General features: G+C 31.6%; 1 protein-coding gene across 2 annotated transcripts in view; it reads left to right on the forward strand.

The window, feature by feature from the left end:
* The window catches only part of Ids (iduronate 2-sulfatase), a 35,908-nt gene extending 17,130 nt beyond the window's left edge, over nt 1-18,778 (forward strand). Inside the window, exons 5-7 of one of the 2 annotated variants that reach the window (XM_075356420.1) lie at nt 2,970-3,107; nt 3,259-3,545; nt 17,848-18,778. In XM_075356420.1, the coding sequence (XP_075212535.1) occupies nt 2,970-3,107; nt 3,259-3,545; nt 17,848-17,940 (518 nt within the window). In that variant the 3' untranslated portion in view covers nt 17,941-18,778. Of the gene's footprint in view, nt 1-2,969; nt 3,108-3,258; nt 3,546-11,656; nt 12,260-17,847 lie in introns of those variants that run through there. The other variant, XM_075356419.1, reaches the window with a different exon arrangement.
* The last annotated feature ends 4,796 nt before the right edge of the window (nt 18,779-23,574 follow it).

Consider the following 23,574-nt stretch of genomic DNA (forward strand, 5'->3'; position numbering starts at 1 on the left):
GTTATCACCTGTACTACATTAATAAAATTAACTGCCACCAACAGAATGCAGAACTAATACCGCAATAAACAAACAAAAATTTGTAATATATATTTGATAATAGTAGCAAAGCAAATCCTTCATTTGGATGCACAAATACAAGACGTTATCTCTAAAGTAAAGACCATTTCATTGTAAAAATGCTTATTCTGAAAACTTTATAAATATTTTTTTATTTTTCTTAAAATAAATACCTTATATCAGCTTCAATATACCCTCGTTGTATCCATTTATCCAGATTAATATTTTTAATTTCATCGTCACCTGCAAACTGCTTACCACTCAAGAATTCCCAAACAAATGGTAATCAGAAGGTGCTAAGTCCGAACTATATGATGGGTGATCGTAAATCCTCCATCCAAATGTTCTCAGTAAATCATGTGTCGGACCCACATGTGGACATGCATTATTGTACAGAAGGACGACGTAGTCGGTCAACCGCCCACGTTGCCGATTTTGAATGGCATTTGCATTCAAAGCAAGTAGGCTTTTGCATTTATATTCATCCCACATGAAAGGAAATCAATCAGCAGTCTTCCAAACCAATTCCAAAATACTGTGTCCATCATTTTGCATCCAAGTGGCTGTGGCTTGACATTTGTTGGTTGAGGATGACGCCACTCACTTGATTGCCGTTTTCTCCCGGGCGTGTAATACAAAATCCATGTTTCATCACCGGTAACAATTAAATTAAGGAACTCATCACCTTTTTCTGTGTAGCCCATCAAAAATTCCAAAGCAAATTCTATTCGGATTTTTTTGTGACGTTCGTTAAGACGTGCGGCACCCAACGTGCACAAACCTTTCTGAAGCCTAAATGGTCATGAATAATGTGACCAATAACAGCACTTAAAACATCAGAAAAAAGATGGGCCTGGTTGGAAATCGTTGAGCCACTATCTTTTTTTGATTTCATCACCGACGCGTTTCAACTAGTCCTCGGTGATTATCGAGGGCCTTCTTCATATTTTTTTTCTGTTATTTCTAAACCTTTCACACCATCTTCGGACTTTTTTGCATTCATTGTATTGTCTCAGTACACAGCAACCAACTTCCTATAAATTTCAGCTGCTTTTAACGTTTTTTGATGGTTTAAATACGTATGACTCCACGTGTTTCGGTCGGAGGAACATCGATTTTCATATTGATTTTATAACATAATAACTCACATGTAACGAAAGATACTACAATGCGACAACTTACAGACAACAATGCATTAAGTAGGTTATTAGCATGGTCATGAACGACACAGGTTCGCCAACCTTAAGTAGAGAAATTTGCCAGCGGTGTTTACTTTAGAGACCTCGTAAATAAATAATATAGTGATAGGCGTGATTAAATCTGAACCATATTTATGCCTTTTAGAGTGAATAAATAAAAATATTATACATCTAAACAAACATATAAATACAGTTTCCATACATTCATACATTTTCTTCACTAGAATACATATATTGATATTAATTTAATTAGTTATAACATTATACAACAGTTGTAACTGTGGAAAATAAAAGATACCAGAGAACAACATGTCAATTTATTTCTTGAAACTCAGTGTAATAAATAAAATATCTTCCTTAAAATGTGGTTTTCCATTATAAAAGCGGTACATTGTATCAACTGCTAGATTCTTTGAGCAAACAAGACACACCCAAGTAATAACTATATCCTTTTTACTGCTGTACATTGAAACTTCTGCCATCAGTTTAAACCTGGTAGAATATCTTATTAGAAACAATTGAAGGTACATTTAAATTAAGTTAGATGTCAAATGATTCAAGTAGTTAGAACAATATAGTTAATATGAGAACGTAAGCAGCCACAAGTCAGATTAATCATGTGCAATAGCTTCAACTAGTTCATTAGTTAGCTACCAGCCATTTTGTTAGCAGTCTGTTATTTTGTTTTCCTATGAGAGTAAGTATGTTGATAAAAAATCCTACAGTTGTTAAGTTCCTAATCTAATTTGGTTTCTCAACAGAAAAATCATAATGTTGTGAATATTCACCATGGGTTGTATGAAACTGATGGACCTTCAGTAACAAGTAAAGGTAAAGCATCATGAATTAAAACAAATATTCACAAAAGTTGAAAAATTGTTGTGTTTTTTTTGAGCTGAAAGTCAAAAAAAAAAACAACTGAATCCAAAAGTTTTGGAAAATCTGTATTTCATGACTTCAAGTTTTTAATGTAGAATATATAAACAATAAAGAGATGTTACTGCTGATCAACTAGGCTGTTGTAAACCATACCCAAGATGGATTTACAGCACATCTTTGTCTCCTGTTTGGAAGAGAAAAACAAATCTTTTTCCCATATTGCAACTGATCTTGAAACATGGATTTTAAAATATTTTTGTCAATTACAATCATGCAGAAATGTCATTTAATTTCATCAAAGTTAAAAATATTCAAGTAAACCCAATCTCTATAAAAGATTAAAGGCACTATTTGTTGGATTTTATGGAGCCAGGACAAACTGAGCAAAAATGTAATGAAATGAAATACCATGAAATTCTTTCATAACTGAGGTAAAACACTCTTAACTGCCAGTATGGGATGCTGATTTTAGAAATTATTTTCATTCGTGGTAAAGTGTAACCACAATGTTCAGAAGTTTCAACAGTTTTGATGGAAAATTATCTTCCTGGTATCTAGTGACTTTCATGTGTTTTTCACCATAAGAAGTAGATTTATTCTTAAAGATTCAAGAACAGTGAGATGTTGAAAATTACACTATTGAACTGACTGAAACCCCAGGAGGCAGAGACAGCTTTACTACTCAATACAAAAACTGCTTAAAAAATATTGGTGACTGCACAAAAAAAATTTGCTATATAAAAATACTAGCCAGTTATACATTATGTATTTTTTAAATAATAATTAATAGTGTTATATTTTTGTATTATTATTTTACATTTTATGTTACAGATTCATGGGCAAAATTAATTATACAAAGTTATTATGCAGCAGTAAGCTATGTGGATGATTTAATTGGTCAGTTAGTTTTAACTTTACAGAAAGAAGACCTTTATGAAGATACTATTATAGTTTTAATAGGAGATCATGGTAAGAGATTTACTGGTAAATGAACATAAACTAAGGAGTAATTATTACATTTTAAATAACAACTTTTTTTAAAACTAAATTTAATGTTTTAATATTATTTCACAGTGATAAGTAATATAAATCTCTAGTAATATCTGTCTTATATTTACAGGTTGGTCCTTAGGTGAGCATAGCGAGTGGTCAAAATTTAGTAATTTTGAAGTTGCTGTAAATGTTCCATTTATGATAAATGTGCCACAGTACAGAAACATTAACAGAAAAAACCAAATGTACTCATATTCGTTAGTAGAGTTAGTGGATCTCTTTCCAACATTGGTGCAGTTAGCTGGATTAGAACCAGTTCCTGAATGTCCAGTTATCTCAAGGGATATTAAATTATGTACTGAGGGTGTAAGTTTGGTACCTTTAATTGACAGTTTGTATGGATTCAATTTTCAGGTGAGAAAAATTTGTTTAAGTTATCATATTTTGCTTTTAACTATTTTTTAATGTTTACATGTAAATTTTTGCTGATTTTTCTTTTTAAGGCCAACTAATTTTTTTAAATTATTCTATTTATTAAAATTTCATAATTAGACAACTTTTTAAAAATCCTCAAGTCTACTAGTATAAAATATGTAGCAGTCCTACTCATCTCTTACCAAGCACCTCATTTTTTTTTATACAGCCAATCAGAATTCCTGTTAACTTCAACATATATTCATTAAAACTAGCAGCATACTTATTAGTTTAATATCAAACTTCAAATATTATCAATCAATTAACTGAGATTAACATTAGTGTTATATTGTTTGTTGCTGCATTCACACAAATATCTGTCCAATGATGTTTTTGTATTCATTTTGTTAACTGTATTATGATCCTTTTGTTGCAAGTGAACTAATTTATCTATATTATATCATCCTCTTCATTTACTCATAAATGCTATGATCTGTAAAATCACTTAGAATATCATAATTATTAATGTGATATGGATGTGATACAAATGCAAATGTTAATGTATTTAAATCAATAAAACTTTAAAAAAATTAAATATATTTTTACAAATGATCATTATACAAGTAAGGAATGTGATGCATATGATCTAAATCAAGTAAATGTCAAAGAATGTACTCAGTCCACTTGTTCACTTTTATAAAGAATTTTCTTATAACATAATCGTAACATATAATGAGTATTTATTTTTATTGGTAAAGAAATACTGGTTGAATTTTTAATATTTCATTTTCTCAACTGTTTTTGTTTATTTATTGAAGCATAAGCTCCATCACCCAACTATGTATATCACCAATATCACAGAAGCAAGACAAATTTATTGTTATCTAAAAAGTAGTAATGGTAGCAGTATTGAGCCAAACCATCAATCTATAATTTGTAATGCTGAACATTATTATTAATGTTTAAGAGTAAATCTGTACATTTTTCATAAATTTAAAAATATAAAAAGTAATATAAGTATCAATCATCTTCAGGGAAGAAGTAAATTAATAATTCATTAGAGAGAGGCCTGCTCTTTATTTGCCTTTCATGTTATGGTTAAATACATTAAAAAAATTCTGATACAATAATGATATTATTTTCTTTAATAAGCTTCTGACAGATTTTACAGTGGTTTTAAACACTGAGCTTAAGGAAAAGTAAGTAAAGGATTTTAAAAATAATTTAAAGCCATTTAGACAAAAATTATATATGTAAATTGTACCTCATCAAGTACTAATATTTAATATTTTATTGAAGTTTATATTATATAGTTTATTTTTTATATACTAGATTTGGAAGACTTCATATTAACTTATCTTTTTTTTAAATAAGCTTAGCAATCAGGTATATTTTATGTAACTGCACTTGTTTTCTCTAGACTAACAAGCTTTATGCTGTAGCAGGTTTTTTTTATGGCCTCTATATCACCTCTTACAGCTACCCCAACCTCCACAAAAGAGTACCTACTCTAAATAGGAAAGTGGAGTGACCTAACTAATGTGGAAGCAAGTACAGTAGGACATTTGGAAACCTTAGGGATATTAGAAACAAAACTATCTTTAAAAAAATCAATTCAATATTTACCTACCCCAAGGATGACTGGAATGAATTTTGCCTACCAGATATATCAGTCTTTACCTCATTAATATCTATGGTAACTCAATTCTTTCTTTCCTCTTAGCCTCCAGTTTCCCATCTCATCCATTATTGTCTATCTATCATAGGCCCAGTCTCTCCTTTACCATTTTGGGTTGATTTACTTTCCATCAGCGCAACCACTTTATCTTTCAAACTAACTTTTAAGATAACAAGCATTGATAAAATGTCATTGCAATTACACTTATTTAAAATAGATCAACTACTGAATCTCTTTAATAATAGTTCTATTCATCTTATTTCCTGATTCAGGGGTTCCATCATTTCTGGGCTTTTTTTACAATCCACACATATGTACTTTCTCACCACCTTCAATGAAGAAATACTCAAGCTCTTCACTCCTGAAATCAATGCAATATACATGAAACACTTCATAGGTTACGCAAGGCAGCCAATTTTACTTTCAGTAAAAGCCCTTATCACATTTTGGATTCTTAAAACTTGTTGGAGCCATCATGTTAAAATCAAAAATCTAACCTAAGAAGTAATCTAGAATTAGAAGATAACCACAGAGTGGAAGTCAGATATAAAATCTTTATGTGACATCAGTAGCCATAGTATCTAGGGAAAAAACAAAAATTTTAAAATCGAAAACTTAAGCTTTGGCCAAAGGCCAGCAAAAAAAAAATGTGTTGCTTCCCTGACCTGTCAGAGGATCAAAAATAGGTTTGACCTCATGACCTACCTAATGGGAATATGTTATAGATCAACGGGGAAAGGTGAAACTATCCAACAAAAGGTTTACGGATGAACAGGTCAAACCCCAAGAAACATTGATGCTTTTAGCCTTACTGTAGGAGAAAAAAACCAGAAGGCTATTCCTAGTTGCAAAAATCACAGTATATTGCCAGGCTCCAGACAGAGATACCTAAGTACAGAAGTAGCAACAAAAAAGGTCAAAAAGATGACAATGTACTAAAGAAAGTAGAAAATAAATCTACCTAACCTACTAAATGGAACTTGGATGAAAAATAAGGAGACTATTCAAAAAAATTCAATTCGTGATTAAAAAACAGTTTATTATATACATCTTTTAGCTACTTTTCTACATAATTGCACCAAATTAAGGCACTTGTCATATCTGTAAACAAGTTTTGATACCCTCATCATAAAACTCTACTGCCTGAGAATTAAGACAGGTAGTTACACTGCTCCTCAACTGTTTGTCATTTTCAAAATGCTACATTGTTAACTATTTCTTCATTTTTGGTTAAAGATGATAATCATTGGGAACCAAATCAGGGCTGTATGGAAGATGGTTAACAACACCCATTTGAAACTGTTGATTTAGCATTGAGTGCATACTACAGTATGTAAATGAGCGTTATCATGAACAAAATCTATGCCTGAAATCAGCATGCCACATTGCGTTTGATTTGTATAGCCCTTCTCAAATTCTTCAACGTCTCGTAGTAAGTTTCAGCATTAATTGTTGTGCCTGTTTCCATAAAATCAATCAAGATCACACCTTCATGGTTCCAAAAATAATATCATCAGCTTTTTTGAAGAAAATGTTTGATGGGCCTTTAAGGATTTTCAAGGAGAACTGATGTGCACCATGCACATCAGAAAAAAATCTGATGTAGAAAAAACGTGGAAGTAGTACGTGAGATGGTGTTCACATATTTTGTCCATGAATTTCTCTTAGCGTTCAAGAAGACCCGACGGCATACCGCTCTGGCCCTGCGGTACAAATTTAGATGTTCAGTTGTTGGTCTATTAGTGAATTTGCGTAGTGCCCTCCATCAATTCTTAATAGCACATTTGCAATCATCTCTTTACAGCCAAAAATGAGAAATAAAATGCATTTTTTAATTTACCTGAGGAAAACGCCAAATTTTGTTAGGTGATTATGAGAATGTTGTAAGTAATAAGATACCATCAACCTCTACGGTAGTGTAAAAAATTGAATTTTTATCTCAAGAAAAACTTTCTTTTTTTTTCATTTGGTGACAGCCTGTTAGATAAACATCTATCCTATATAAATTATTTACCAAATGAATGTACTTTTTATATATACTCTTAAAAGCATACTAATAAAAGTATATAAATTTTATACTGAACAAATAATAAACCTTTATTCGTTGATCAAATATGCAACTGATATTGAAAATGTCATATATTATACTATAAATACAGCACCTAAGAAAGCAGTGAATAAAATTAAAAATAAAAGCAGATTACTGTTAAGTGCTTGAAATAGAACATAAATATTAACCTCTAAAAATTTATTTATTAGAGTTTAGTAGACATTATTATTATCATCATTGCTTCTCACCTCTGGCCGCAACCACAGACTGTCTTGTTCTGAGTTCTTCCAATTTTTGGATTGAAAAGTTTATATAGTAATTATAAATATATGGATAATAATAAGAATTAGGAGGACTATTAATAAATTAACTTCCAATCTTCGGTATTGCACAAAGGAGTGGAGGTAGCGATTTCTATCTTTGCACAGTTGAATAACCTAATTCAGTGCGGTTCTAGTAGGGTTATTGGAAATATCGCTTGCTTGTTTGTTCCTGTAAAACTCTTGTCTGAAATAGCTGCTGTCATAAAAATTCCTGCCCACTAAAGTGCGTGCCATTATTCATTTTCTTCACGCAAAAAATTTATCAGCTGCTGAAATTCATCATGAACTTTATGCAGTATATGGAGGGAATATCATGAGTGACAGTGCAGTAAGACAATGGTGCTATGTTTCGGGTAGGTCGAACAAACATTCACTACAATGCAATAAGTGGTCCCTCAACCTCAATTGTCACAGATGAATTTGTTGCAAGTGTCTATGTGAAAATTTGAGCAAATCGTTGATTCACAATAACAAAATTATCTGAACTTGTTTTATGAAATCGTAATGAGTAGGTTAGGTTTCCACAAATTTTGTGCTTGTTGGATCCCTAAGTTTCTTTGTGATGAACACACAAAAAAAAGAGGATAGGGTCAGCACTAGCCTTCCTTCACCATTATCATAATGACAAAGATGAATTCCTTGCAGACAATGAGACATGGGTTAAATTGTTTAACATGGAAACAAAAGCTCAATCAATGCAGTGGTGCACATCAGTTCTCCTTGAAAATCCTTAAAGGCCCATCAAACATTTTCTTCAAAAAAGCTGATGATATTATTTTTGTGTAGAAAAAAATCCATGCAATTTTCAGGTCGCCAGGGCAATCTATTCTCGGTCTCATCGATGAGGGAGAACTCCTTACATCATCTTCGGCTGTAGCAAATGTTTTAGCGAAATCTATTTGCTTGGTGTCTCTCACTTCATCATATAGTAACGCGTTTCAGAGGTACAAAGCACAAATGGAAAACTTGGCGTTAAATATTGGTGAGTTGAATGCTCCATTCTTACCTAAAGAATTGTTGCACGCACTTAAGAACTCACATGACACTTCCCCTGGACCAGACAACGTTCGCCTTTGTATGCTTTCGCACCTTCCTAGCTCAGCACTACAACATCTTTTAGTATTTACAATGGTTTATTCTCCGGACAAGTCTTTCTGCCCGGCTGGTCAGAAGTATTTATTATACCAGTACTAAAGCCTGGTAAAGAGAAAACCGACCCCTTAAGCTACCGCCCTATTTCTTTAACAAGCGTATTGTGTAAAATAATGGAGAGGATGGTGAACCGCAGGCTTGCATGGTACTTGGAGAAACATGGCTTTCTTTCTTCGTTACAGTGTGGTTTCCGACAGGCGAGATCTTCCATTGACCATTTGGTATCAATGGAGACTGTATACAAAAAAATGTATACAGTGGTACAATGGAGAGTACAAATGGAGAATGTATACAAAACGCCTTCCTGAACCGCCAACACCTTGTTCCTATCTTCTTCGATATAAATGCCTGGCGACGTGGCATTCTTAACACCCTTAGGAGGTGGAGGATCACTGGCAATATGCTTGCTTTTATCCGGGTATTCTTGAATCACCTGATGTTTCGTGTTCGTGTAGACGATTCACTTTCAGAACAGTGTCGTCTCGGAAAATGGGGTACCTCAAGGTAGTGTATTAAGTGCTACCTTGTTTTCTGTGGCCATAAACAGCATTGCCAATTGTGTGCGGGCTCCTGTCTCTTGTTCTCTTTTCGTTGATGATTTTGTTATTTACGTTGCGAGCCGCTCTACACCCACTGCGGAGCGACTGCTCCAGAACACTATATTTCGCCTTGGTCAGGAACTACTGGTTTCACATTTTCACCCGACAAGATGAAATGTGTAGTCTTTTCTCGGCTACGGAACCCTTCTAATCCGCGGGTTTTTCTGAACAGAGAGCTTATTGCTGTCTCTACTTACGTCAGATTTCTGGGTTTACTTTTTGATAGCCGTCTTACCTGGATTAAACATGTAAAGGAATTGAGGAAAAAATGTTTCAAATTTTTAGATATGATGCGGGTCCTTAGTAACACCAACAGGGGAGCCGATCGGTCATGTATGTTACGTTTTTAATACTACCTTGTTCGTTCCCGTTTGGATTATGGTTGTGTCGCCTATTCTTCAGCTCGTCAAACCGTACTTAAAATGCTGGACGGTGTGCATCATGCCTTTCTTCGGCTTGCCACAGGTGCGTTTAGATCGAGCCCTATCGCAAGCTTACTTATAGATCGTGGCGAGCCATCCCTTTGGGGTAGACGAGACCAGCTTTTGTTGTCTTATTTTGCCCGTCTCAGCGGACAGCCGTATTACCCAGCTTTTGACCCAGTTCTTAAGAATTATAATTTGAGGGAGTATGAGGACTGTCCACGTTGTACTGTGCCTGTGGGTGTCGTACACGACGTCTGCTGCAGCGTATGAGTGTTGACTCTCCCTCGTTCTTTCCATCATGCCCGTGCTCGAACCCCCCGTTGAGAATAAACCATGTAAATTTTACGTTTGATCTTACAATGTACGCTTATCTGCCGGAAAACAATAGGTGTGTTTTCCGGCAGATGTTTCAGTTTCTCCTCGCCAAGTCGAACCCAGGCGTGGTGATATATACTGATGGGTCGAAGCATGGCGGTAACGTTGGTTGTGCTTTTGTTATCAATGAACAGCTCTGTATGTTTGGCCTACCCGGTGTTACGAGTGTGTTCACCGCGGAACTACTCGCTGTGGATAGGGCTCTAAGTATCGTTGACCCTAAATATAGGAGCATTTTTATTTGCAGTGACTCGTACAGTGCTCTCCAGGCATTGGAAAACCTTTATTCCAAACATCCTGTCGTCATTGACATTTATGATAAAATCGCTGAGTTAAATAAACGCAACAGGGAGGTAGGTTTTTCCTGGATCCCTAGCCACATTGGAATTCTAGGTAACGAAAGAGCAGATTCTGCTGCCACGGAAGCGTGTATTCAGCCTCCTTTCACCACCCGAGTTAGTACCTTTGATTTTACCAATCATATAAAACAATCACTGCGAGTAAGGTGGCAAAGTGACTGGACGGCTATCGTCGATAATAAACTCCGACGGATTAAGGATTTAGTATTGCCATGGGGCTCCTCTTGCAGAAACTCTCGTCGTGAGGAAGTGGTCCTCTGCCGGTTACGGTTGGGACATACGAGGTTCACACACGAATACCTAATGTCAGGAGAAGACCCACCCCTGTGCTCACGATGCAACTGCCACATGACTGTGCACCACATTCTCGTGGACTGCATATGTTATGCCGGCGTTGAGTCGTCAGTTTAATATACACGGAAACATCCGTGATATCTTGTGCGACGATAGCGGGATTTTGGTACGGGTGTTTCTCTTTTTGCATAGCACCGGGTTACTGCAAAGGATTTAATATGCTCATATATGTTTTTCTGTAAGGACAGTTTTTTTAATAATTTTAACCTATATTTTCAATTTGATTTTTGGTTCTATGTATTTAATTTTACTGTCTGGGGAGGGAAATTTGCATGACCCATCGGAGTTAGGTAAGTTTTATATACTTTCTTTAATCTATTATTTTAACTTTTATATTTTATCAACTTTGTCTATGGTATTAGTTTTGAGTTTTATTTTGCCTTCTTAGCTTGTTTTAGTCAATTTTTATTATATGATTGGTATTGCGTTTACGCCTTGTATAGTTTATTATTTCGGAGTTATTTTACCCTTTTACTAATAGCTACCGGGCGATGATAACGCCCAGGCGTTTTCGCCCACAAACAAAAAACAAAAAAAAAGTAAAGAGATACTTTTACTTTTGAAGTAAACTTGTTATTTACAAATAGCAAATAGTAAGCACTATTTACAAATTTTTCTTTGTAAATAAGAGCAACATACTTTTCTCAAAGCAATAGCATAATACACTACTAAAAATTAAAACTGCTATTACTGCTGAGCAAAACATCAATTCAGTAAAGTCTTAGTGGCTTGTTAAAAAAATGTTCGTACAATAAAATAGTTCAAGTTTTAAAATGTAATTTTATGCTCTTAATAGAAGAAAAAATGGAAAACTGGTGCCTTCAGTCAGTATCCACGTCCAGGATTGTACCCGACCATGAAACCAAACAGTGATAAGCCTCGCTTGAAAAATATAAAAATAATGGGCTATTCAATCAGAACTAATCAATATCGATACACTGAATGGGTTCGCTTTAAATCATTTGCCCCAGACTGGTCAAATGTGTATGCAGTAGAATTATATGACTATACTATTGATTCTGGAGAAAATCTTAATCTTGCTGATAGGCCAGAACTTAATGACATCAAAGAAATGTTGAGCAATAAGTTGCGAGCTGGTTGGAAAAATAGTTTGCCAAAACAGATATAAACTTTAAATCTTCAAACCTAAAATAAAAGAATACCTTTCTAAAATTTGGTAATGGAATTTTAAAATTTCCATTATAAAATTGTTATTTTTTGTGATTTAAATGATTGTTCATCATGTACAAGTGTTTCATCATTTTTAGTGGTTTTATTGTTTCAATATAGTTTTTACTATTAATTAAGTATACATTTATATCTATTTTGTTATTAATTTTTTTTTAAAGAAAAGAAATATGTAAATTATATTATTTTAAATAATTTAATTTAATTAAACTTTTACATTAATTCTTGTAATCAATCATTTGTAGGATTATATACTTAATGCAAAAAATTATTATTATATGCTACATATGACAAGAAAATTTTTACAATTATGAAATAAATATTAATGTAATACATGAAATATTCTCAGTTTTATTAAAGTACCAAGTAAGAAAACCTATTTAATAAAGTGACTGACTGAATTAATTACGATTACATTGTTCAAACAATTTTTTTGAGCTTAAAAGGAATATAATATTCAAGTTACATCAAGTCATTTTGAGATTTAAAATCTGAAACCAAAATTTAATGATTCTTGTAAATATTGATTTAATCATGTCTATTCCCACAGAATGATTTGAAGTCAACCTGGCCAAAATAAAATGAATTTGACTAATTTATACAAAATTACCTCTATTTTATCTAAATAGGCTAAAGCCTAAATTTCTGATCCACAAAGAAATGTAGCTTTGCTTGAGGAATTAAACTAAATCATGTAACTTTTGAAGAGTACAAATTCAACTGAGTAGATGAAAGAATTCTCTTAAATCTGCAATATCTTTACTTGTTGTGGAGACAAAACGCTCGCTTGAAGAAACTTATCAAAAGATAAAAAAGGCACCCCTAAATAATTTAATCTAACTTTATGAGAGAATTGTTATAGTACAATGACTTTCCAAAATATCACTGTTTTTTTAAAAATAATAATAAATAAATAAATATTAATATTTAATCTTATTAATGCTCCCTTTAACGCTAAAGACTCACAACTTAACATGGAATTCAGTCAATTTACAAAAATCTATAAAAATTGCAAAAATATAACAGATCTACAGCCAGTTTGGGAACTGACACCGACTGTTGCACAAAAATATGACTATATAAGTTTTTCCTCTTCTAGACAATTCTTCTCATCTGGAGTTACCTTATGTTCATCTGGCTAAGTTATCCACCTTGAAGCTAAAATGCTGGTAAAACCCTATAATGAGATGCAACAGAAAGACTTTTTCCTTATAATTCAAAGTGTTATTTGTTCCTCCTTGTATAATAGTATAAGTTCCATCTTTAACCATATGCCACTGGAGCAATCCTGAAAAAAATAGTTAAAAAAGAAAAATTTAGGACACAGTGCTCCCAATTTGCAGGCAGTGACTTTTAAAACTCATTTCATTCTATAAACCCCCAAATATTAATGCTTCCTGATTTAAAATGTTTCACAACTGACTATAGTTCATCAAACTCAATTAAAGGAATTAGATCCTTAGAGAGTAAAAGAGAATTGTCATTTATTACTTTTGGTTTTTACTATCATAGAAATTTTCCCATGTATTCAAAGGTAAACAGCCAACCTGATTTCTACTACATGTATTTATGAACCTCTAAAGTTTTTTGAATTTGTTGATCAACAAAACATTAATTGAATAATTGTTATAAAAATAATAATTTTTAGCTGTTTTAATAAATTATTTACATTGAGCATTCTAAAGTATAAGAGTAACTCTAGGCAAGAGTAATTATTCTTTTAAGACTTATTCATCTTTAACATGTTTTTTAAAAATCTTTGCAATCTTTTGTAAACCAGAATGTTCAATAATATAACCTGAACTCTATTTAACATGACCTAAGCCATAACCATCCATAGATGTTCTAATTAAATTAATAAATTCATCCATGCTTTGACTATTGATATAAATTTTCCTGATACACTTATAGCATCACTGAACTCTTTTGTTTTGTTATTGTCAGGCCACAATGTAGCTTCTTCGCCGCATTTTACAAATTATTTTGAAATATAAATTTTTTAGGTATTTGTAAAAATTAAAAACATTTAATAAAAAATAATATCACAAAATACAACACATACGATATTGAAAATTTTCATTTAAGAAAGTACATTAGATAATAAACGTCATTAAATATATATAATTAAAACATGAAAGAAAATATTTTTTAACTTAACTGAATATTAAATAATTTTCTCCTCACTTTTTTCTGCAAAATCGTATAAGTTCTTTGAAATATAACTCCTGTTCAATAACTATCATAGCCAATTCATCAAATCTATCTCAAGTCATTGTCGTTCTCAGTTTTAAATAATTTTTCATTTAAAATAAATTTCTTTCATCATTTCCTATGAATAGTGGCAAAGTTAGTGAATACTAAGGGCAATATTAATATTCAGTCTGAAATTTAATGATGCAATGAATTTTAACATTTCCCTTGGGGACGTTTTTTTTCTATTAATGTGCTCAGGACTGACAACTCATCTGCAAGATTTATTGGATTTATATCAGATGTTTCTCAATCAGGTAAAATATTTTCCAACTCCTTGCAGTGATTTAAAAGCTCAGTCTTAGGTATCTCTCTTAAATTGTATTCATTATAAAGAAGATCAAATTATTTATTATGGTGATCGATTTTGGAAAATCTTGATTCCAGCGCGTTTAGTGCTATATTGATTATATGGCTCATCACAAACTCATAACTGAACTGCTTATTTTTTTATCTCGTGTAATGTTTATTTGAAGTGTGGAAACTGATTTCTCCATCAATTCCAGAGGCCAATCATTTGCTTCAAAAATTATTAGATCAAAACAATCATCAGAACGTGATATTTCATTAGGCCCTTTAGTATTCTTCAGTAAATGAATTATCGAGTTTAACCCTGTCTATACTTTGCATTAATTTGCTGACAATACTTATTCGATTTAACATTTCGAACCAAATTACGACAGAACATGAAAACTTAAACTGTTTGATTCAATAGACCGGAAGCTTTATCTCGTATATGTGTCCATATTTGAATCCTCGTTTGTAGTTAATGCATATATTTCGCCTGTATACATATATATTTTGGCCTGGTTATCTTTTACTATTTCTTATATAAAAAGGAAGAGGGTTTTTGTTTGTTCGGAATAAACAATAAACTACCCGATCAATCAGAAACTACCCATGTTTCTTTTGGCACAACTGAGAAAGTTTTTCGATATATTTCACCTTGAAAAATAAAATATATATAGCAGTGGAGATTGCCGGTTGAAGCATAAACTTAATAAACTGTGAACATTGTTTGAACTAAATAATATTTCAAAAATAATACAATTAAATTTACTTTAAATAAAATAATCTATACTGTTATACAAAGAGGAAGAGAGTTTTGTTTGTTCGGGATAAACAAAAAACTCCTTGATAATTTTTACCAAAAACCAAATTTTTACCCATGTTTCTTGACGTAATGAATTGTGAACTGTGAGTGTCTATCACTCTGTGAGCTAGGTTTGAACTGAATGATTGATTACAAATATCGAAAAACTAATTTCTAGATATTTTTTTAAATTCCGAGTTCCATGGGTTAAAATGAATTTTAGATTATTTTTTTAATTTCTCGATAACAAATGAAGAAATTAACCTGATTTTTTGTGAGTGTAATCTTCATGTCAATAAACCAATTTCTAGATTTTTGAAATTCGATATCGAAAGGAGATAAAGAAAGATTTTGAACAATGATCATAAATTTTCCCAATCCCAATTATAGTGAACGACATATTCAGTAGATTTGGACTTCCAAATACCCTTCAGGTAAATATTTAGAAACCATTTTAACTTTTTCTATAATTTCAATTCTTTTAATGGGTGGAAATGTATATGGGGCTGCAGCTCAACCAAGACAACCACTGCCTCCTTTACTGTATGTGTGACTAGCTGCATCTGCCTCCAGTTACATAAAAAAAAACAACAACAAAAATTATGGGAAACGCAAACAGCCATAGAGCGCGGGCGAAGCTGCAACGGGGAGCTAGTTCTATATATCTAAACATTTGAAATATTCTATCAAAATTAATTTTTTTGTCCATTCAAATTTATAATATAAAATAGCAATTATTAGAGCAATACAAAAAACAAAATTACTCATAGAAAGCTACAAAATTTTAAGTTATAGGCCTAATTAATTTTCTTCCTTCCTTATTTTCTCTTTTTAATCCAAAAATAATTTACTAGAGTTTTGACATAAGTTAACAAAGGTGACTTTCAGTTTAAAAAAAATCAATTCAAATTAGCTCCTGAAGTTCTAAATATTTGCAACAGCTAACCAAATATCTTAAGGTTTATTTTACTTATTAAGAAATATACCTCATTTTAGCCAGTTGAATGTGATATATAAATTTAGATTACATTATGATCTAGCAACACCATCTACTGTCATTAATGTTGTTTGTGGTAGTTAGAAATTCATTAACAAGATCCAGTTATTTAAATTTTCCACTATGATGTAAATTTTCATATAAAAACAATTATAAAAAGTATATTTTTGTATTTTAAAAATTATCTCTTAACTACCATAGCCTTTTTTTATTCCCTTCAATTATTATCCTGGGGGTCATATTTGACCCCTATTAAAATTATTTCAATGAATACTTTTATCGTATTTTCTGGTATTATGTTAACCAAGAATATTTAATTTTGTGATAAAATAAAAAGATAAAAAAATTGCTAGTTAAAACAGTTTTTTTTAAAATCACTATACTTGTATTTTATTAAGAAAAATTACAGTTTATAAAAAAAATTGTTAAGTAAAAAGTTTTAATTTTTGAACAGAGAACCAATTAGATAATAAATTAATTATATAAAAGCAATTTTTCAAATAAAGAATGGTGACTTCATGAGTGCCAATATAAAAAATGATGGAGGTGTTATTTACAATTTATTACTGACACAATTTTAACTGCTGAATGATTTTTGCGATGTTTAGATTACACACAGCAAATTCCTGGGGTTTATGGTCATCTTGTTATGGGCAAAAGGCACATCTTTGTTTTGGTTGATTTTCATTGTCATAATGGTACTTTTTCAATAGTACCAGTCAAGTTCAGAATAAATTGTCGAAAAGGGCAAGGTAGTGTTTTGCACTGTAGTTGAATTTTCATTTGATCTTGAATAAGTTCGACCAATGATTTTAATGAAAGGTTTTTATCACAACATTTTTTGATTATGAGAAAAGCTGTACAAAATATGGCTGTTCACTAAGCGTATCTAAAAATGCATAATAAATGAGTGCCCATCGCCTTCCAGTGTCATAGCCCATTTTTAATCTAGAATATTAATATTAATACCATTTTTGGTGAAGTTGTAACAATAATGATCTTTGGTTTTCCATTTTCATTACTGACAGATAGATCATGATGGATTGTATAAACCAGTACTCCAGATCTGTAATTTTTAGAACACAATAAACCAGTTTTCTTTGCAGTAAACCCAAAAGTTGACACTCAATTAACTTGATCAATGACGATACAAATCTTGCGGGAACAAATAGATGCCTAGCATTTTTTCTGAATTTTAATCACCATAAATAAATGCATTTATCAAAAAATGAACCTCTGCATGACATAAAAACAATATTTTTAAACCGTATTTTTTTGGTTTCAATTTTAAATAAACATGACTAAAGCTCAACATTGAAACCCATTGAGCATTTTATTCATAGTTATAAACTCTGATAGTACATAATTTTAAATACTATTTAGTAAAAATTTCTGAAATATCAGAAATTTTTGTAGCAATAGCTGCAAGTTTATCTCCTGTTTTTTCTTTCTCTAATAGAAATATCATCATCGAATCCATCTGTGGCAAATAATGAATAAACCCCTTTATGATTTGATGAAACTGAGAAAAAGCAGTCCAGTGAAACCATAAAACTCTGTATCTGTAAGATGTTCAGCATATGTGCAAGTTGGTTGATAATGAAGACTTAACTCGGTTATTTTTTATTTGTGTAATTTTTTATAAGTTTTGCCGTATCTTTTGTAAATAATAACCTCATCACTTCAAGAGTTGTAATGAGCATCATATGAAATGCTGGATTTATAACAGTTATTGCTATAAAAATAATTTTGTTCAACATTCTTTTGTTCCTCATTTTCTGATTCGATCTCCTGATCACTACCCTCATTTTGACAATTGCTTATATCATCATTACTTTCATTCTGGAAATGATTTGAAGTCTGATAAGTCACTCAAAACAGCATCATTACTTTTAGGCATACCTAGATTGACATACATTCATTAATTAGAAATTAAAAGAAAAAACATAGACACAGAGCACAAATTTTGAAAACATAACAGAAACTATCATTGGTCAGAATTAGTTACAGGAGCCAATATCAAGGAAATTATAACAGCAAACATAACGTAAAACTACACATCTACTAGCACTAACTCAAATGGGAATAGCAGAATGTATAACTATTATGGGTAGGTACTCTACTTCATAACACTATAAGTAGTAGTGGTGGGTGTTACTAAGTGAATGTTATTAAAATTTTATCTAAGAAGGACTTTAAAATTTAAAGGTCTTTCTATCAGCTCATACTCGGCTTATGTTGGCTGCACTCAGCTCTGGACAGTTTACACAGCTCCTATCGGATACAGTTGGCGCCTGACAATTCAGCAGCTCCGTACACACTACATAAGCCAGCTCTGCACTAAGTTCAGTCTTATTCTTCCAGCCTTCTTCTATCATGGACTCAACATACAAACTTACAAAATATAATATATATTCTTTAATAATGTCTCATTTATGGAATCATTAAAAGTACTCATATACACTTATACATAATCTTGTATTATTCATTCAAATATTAAAGGATCACATCTAATTATGAAGTGATAAACATCTATATTTATTTATTATTTGAACCAGTGGTAAATACATAGAGTAATTACCCTAACCAAGGTACTACACCAAGGCGGATATTATCTTGACAGTGGGGTCAACTCTGACCCCAAGATAGTAAGTGGGGTTAACAATAACAATGTAAAAAGAAAAATGCAGATTATCAAATGTGGATATAAACTGAACCCACTGATACAATGTTTTTGCTGAATAATATGTTTTTACTACCTAACAATATACTTTTACTGAAGCACAAAATTAAAGCAAACCAGCCAATATAAATTAATTCTTTTTCTTCATCTGTTTCTATTGTCATCATTCAGGTACTGGAATTCATTGGAAATTACAATGATGTATCTTTTGCCTCACTATTACATACATACACCACACATTGGTGCTACCATCCAAGTCAGGCATATTTAATATATATACCACAGTGGTGTATTACTTTCTGACTTCTTTCTTCAACTTTATAATTACATCATTTGGATTATCCTTTTGGTTAAGCATGAGAATGCTGGTAGAATGGGTACTGTTTTCTAAAAGAATCTTTTTTAATGATAACAATTTGTAAACATTATCTGTGCAGATAGAAAGGCCAACCTTAAATAATCAGCAAAAGGATCTTTGATAACTTTGTCAAGTATGCTCTGACCATTAACTTATAGATCCATAAATTTAGTGTAAACTCGTGTTGGTCAGATGGAATGGTATGTAATACAAGTAAATTTTTATGACATACTTATGGTGTTTATTTTAAATAAATTGAAAAATAAAGGCAATCTCGCCGAAATGACAATTGACAAATAATGACATTGATTAATACAAAACTTTCTTCCCATGTAATATAACAGTATTTCACATTCTTAATAAAATGCTCAATAATAGGTTTTATTTTGTCAATGGGGTCTTCTAGTTGTAGATTGTAATGACTCAGATTGAGAAAAATTAAGTGATGAAGTAATATTATTGTTTATCCTCCCTTTTTGGAAGATGACTTTTCTAGTAGTATGTTTGCAAATGAATTGATTTCTGGTATAACCAAATCATAAAAATCTTTATTTGCTAAAAAAATATAAATAATCATATGGTTCATTTGAAATCTGACAGCAGCAGCAGTGAACAGTATATTTTTGTTCTGAATTATTAAACAACAAAGATTTAAAAAAGTGGCCTTACCACTGCTGAATTTTCCCACTTTATTGTAGTAGTGATGGAGATATAGTTGTAGAGACAACATTATCGATAGTAGTAAATCATCACCAGTAGGAACTGAGGAAAATTGTCTAATTATAGTAAAGATATGCAGTGGATGAATGAATCTGGTGGGTAGTGCCTGACTTGAATAGTTTTGTGTGTTCACATTATATCTCTCCCTCATATTCACTACTTTAGAAGTAAAGAAAAATTTACTTCACTTCTGAACCTTACCACAACTTATTATACAAGTTTAATATCTGCACCAGTTCTTAATCATTAAAGCATTTAGTTGAATTTCTCAATGAGCTTTAACCATTTCTCTGCTTATGCTTTGTTCCTTTACTATCATCCAAAAAAATAGAATAATAGTTGTTAATAAAAAGGTAACAATTGTTCAAATCTAAATGACAATGCTTTATAATGACTATGTGACTGGTCTATATTCATACACACAGGTGAAATAAATAAAAGTATAGATTACACTTTTACCACCAACTCACTTCCTTTTAATAAACCTTAACACAAACACACATACAAGTTGATGCAGAGAATACACTTACACACAAGAACAAATATATATATATATATATATATATATGTTCTTGTGTGTAAGTGTATTATATATATATATATATATATATATATAGTTATATAATGTTGTAGAAGAAAAGAAGTGTCTTACATTTTTAATAAAAATATTGATATAGAACTTCATGCTACAGTTATTTTATTTTTACAATTAGAACAATTTTAATGTCTTTTGTTGAAAATTGATTAAATAAAAAATCTTTTAAAAACGTAAATCATTTTTTTTTTTTTGTTAGTTCCACCATAGATAAAGTTGATAATGACTAATAATAATAACAGCAGTTGACAATAACTGTGTGTTAATTCTGTCATTATTACCCAATTACAAAACTCATTCAAAATAATTTTGGATATAAAACTAATAAATTTTAATTTAAAAAATTACTAATTCATATTTTTATGCTTACTTGTTTAACTTCAAACTTTCATAAAAAGTTACTTAAAAAATCTGAAAACATTACTAAAAATTTTATAATTCAAGATAAATTTATTTTAAAATATAAATGTGCAAATCCTAGTTCATAATAAAAATAAAATCCATACTAAAACATTCAGTCGGCTTATGTCTACTTATTTATCAAGAGAGATAAAGAATGGTCCATATATTACTGAGATATGACTAATTTAATTAGAATTAAGAATGCAAGCAAGCACATATTTAAATTGCCAATAAAAATATCATGCACACTCTAACACTTGAATAATTCTATGGAAAAGTAGGTTTTGATCATAAAAAAATGTTGAATCTCGAGTGCACTTTCTTCAAAACAAAAATTCATATGGTACCCATTTGACAAAAAAATATATATAAAAAAAATGATTAATTGCATGAAATAATATCACCAAACAGAAGTTTTTTTTTTTTTTCTTTTTGTCTTCAGTCATTTGACTGGTTTGATGCAGCTCTCCAAGATTCCCTATCTAGTGCTAGTCGTTTCATTTCAGTATACCCTCTACATCCTACATCCCCAACAATTTGTTTTACATACTCCAAACGTGGCCTGCCTACACAATTTTTCCCTTCTACCTGTCCTTCCAATATTAAAGCGACTATTCCAGGATGCCTTAGTATGTGGCCTATAAGTCTGTCTCTTCTTTTAACTATATTTTTCCAAATGCTTCTTTCTTCATCTATTTGCCGCAATACCTCTTCATTTGTCACTTTATCCACCCACCTGATTTTTAACATTCTCCTATAGCACCACATTTCAAAAGCTTCTAATCTTTTCTTCTCAGATACTCTGATTGTCCAAGTTTCACTTCCATATAAAGCGACACTCCAAACATACACTTTCAAAAATCTTTTCCTGACATTTAAATTAATTTTTGATGTAAACAAATTATATTTCTTACTGAAGGCTCGTTCAGCTTGTGCTATTCGGCATTTTATATCGCTACTGCTTCGTCCATTTTAGTAATTTTACTTCCCAAATAACAAAATTCTTCTACCTCCATAATCTTTTCTCCTCCTATTTTCACATTCAGCTTCATCTTTGTTATTTCTACTACATTTCATTACTTTTGTTTTGTTCTTGTTTATTTTCATGCGATAGTTCTTGCGTAGGACTTCATCTATGCCGTTCATTGTTTCTTCTAAATCCTTTTTACTCTCGGCTAGAATTACTATATCATCAGCAAATCGTAGCATCTTTATCTTTTCACCTTGTACTGTTACTCCGAATCTAAATTGTTCTTTAACATCATTAACTGCTAGTTCCATGTAAAGATTAAAAAGTAACAGAGATAGGGAACATCCTTGTCAGACTCCCTTTCTTATTAGGGCTTCTTTCTTATGTTCTTCAATTGTTATTGTTGCTGTTTGGTTCCTGTACATGTTAGCAATTGTTCTTCTATCTCTGTATTTGAACCCTAATTTTTTTAAAATGCTGAACATTTTATTCCAGTCTACGTTATCAAAAGCCTTTTCTAGGTCTATAAACGCCAATCAGCTGATTTGGAAGTCGAGAGTTCCAGCGTTCAAGTCCTAGTAAAGCCAGCTATTTTTACACGGACTTGAATAGTAGATCGTGGATACCGGTGTTCTTTGGTGGTTGGGTTTTAATTAACCACACATCTCAGGTATGGTCGAACTGAGAATGTACAAGACTACACTTCATTCACACTCATACATATCATCCTCATTCATCCTCTGAAGTATTATCTAAACGGTAGTTACCGGAGGCTAAACAGGAAAAAGAAAGAAGAAAGGTCTATAAACGCCAAGTATGTTGGTTTGTTTTTCGTTAATCTTCCTTCTACTACTAATCTGAGGCCTAAAATTGCTTCCCTTGTCCCTATACTTTTCCTGAAACCAAATTGGTCTTCTCCTAACACTTCTTCCACTCTCCTATCAATTCTTCTGTATAAAATTCTAGTTAAGATTTTTGATGCATGACTAGTTAAACTAATTGTTCTGTATTCTTCACATTTATCTGCCCCTGCTTTCTTTGGTATCATAACTATAACACTTTTTTTGAAGTCTGATGGAAATTCCCCATTTTCATAAATATTACACACCAGTTTGTATAATCTATCAATCGCTTCCTCACCTGCACTGCGCAGTAATTCTACAGGTATTCCGTCTATTCCAGGAGCCTTTCTGCCATTTAAATCTTTTAATGCTCTCTTAAATTCAGATCTCAGTATTGTTTCTTCCATTTCATCCTCCTCAACTTCCTCTTCTTTCTCTATAACACCATTTTCTAATTCATTTCCTCCGTATAACTCTTCAATATATTCCACCCATCTATCGACTTTACCTTTCGTATTATATATTGATGTACCATCTTTGTTTAACACATTATTAGATTTTAATTTATGTACCCCAAAATTTTCCTTAACTTTCCTGTATGCTCCGTCTATTTTAC

This window comes from Lycorma delicatula, chromosome 2 (genome assembly GCF_047948215.1).
Source record: "Lycorma delicatula isolate Av1 chromosome 2, ASM4794821v1, whole genome shotgun sequence".
NCBI classification, from domain to species: Eukaryota; Metazoa; Arthropoda; class Insecta; order Hemiptera; family Fulgoridae; genus Lycorma; species Lycorma delicatula.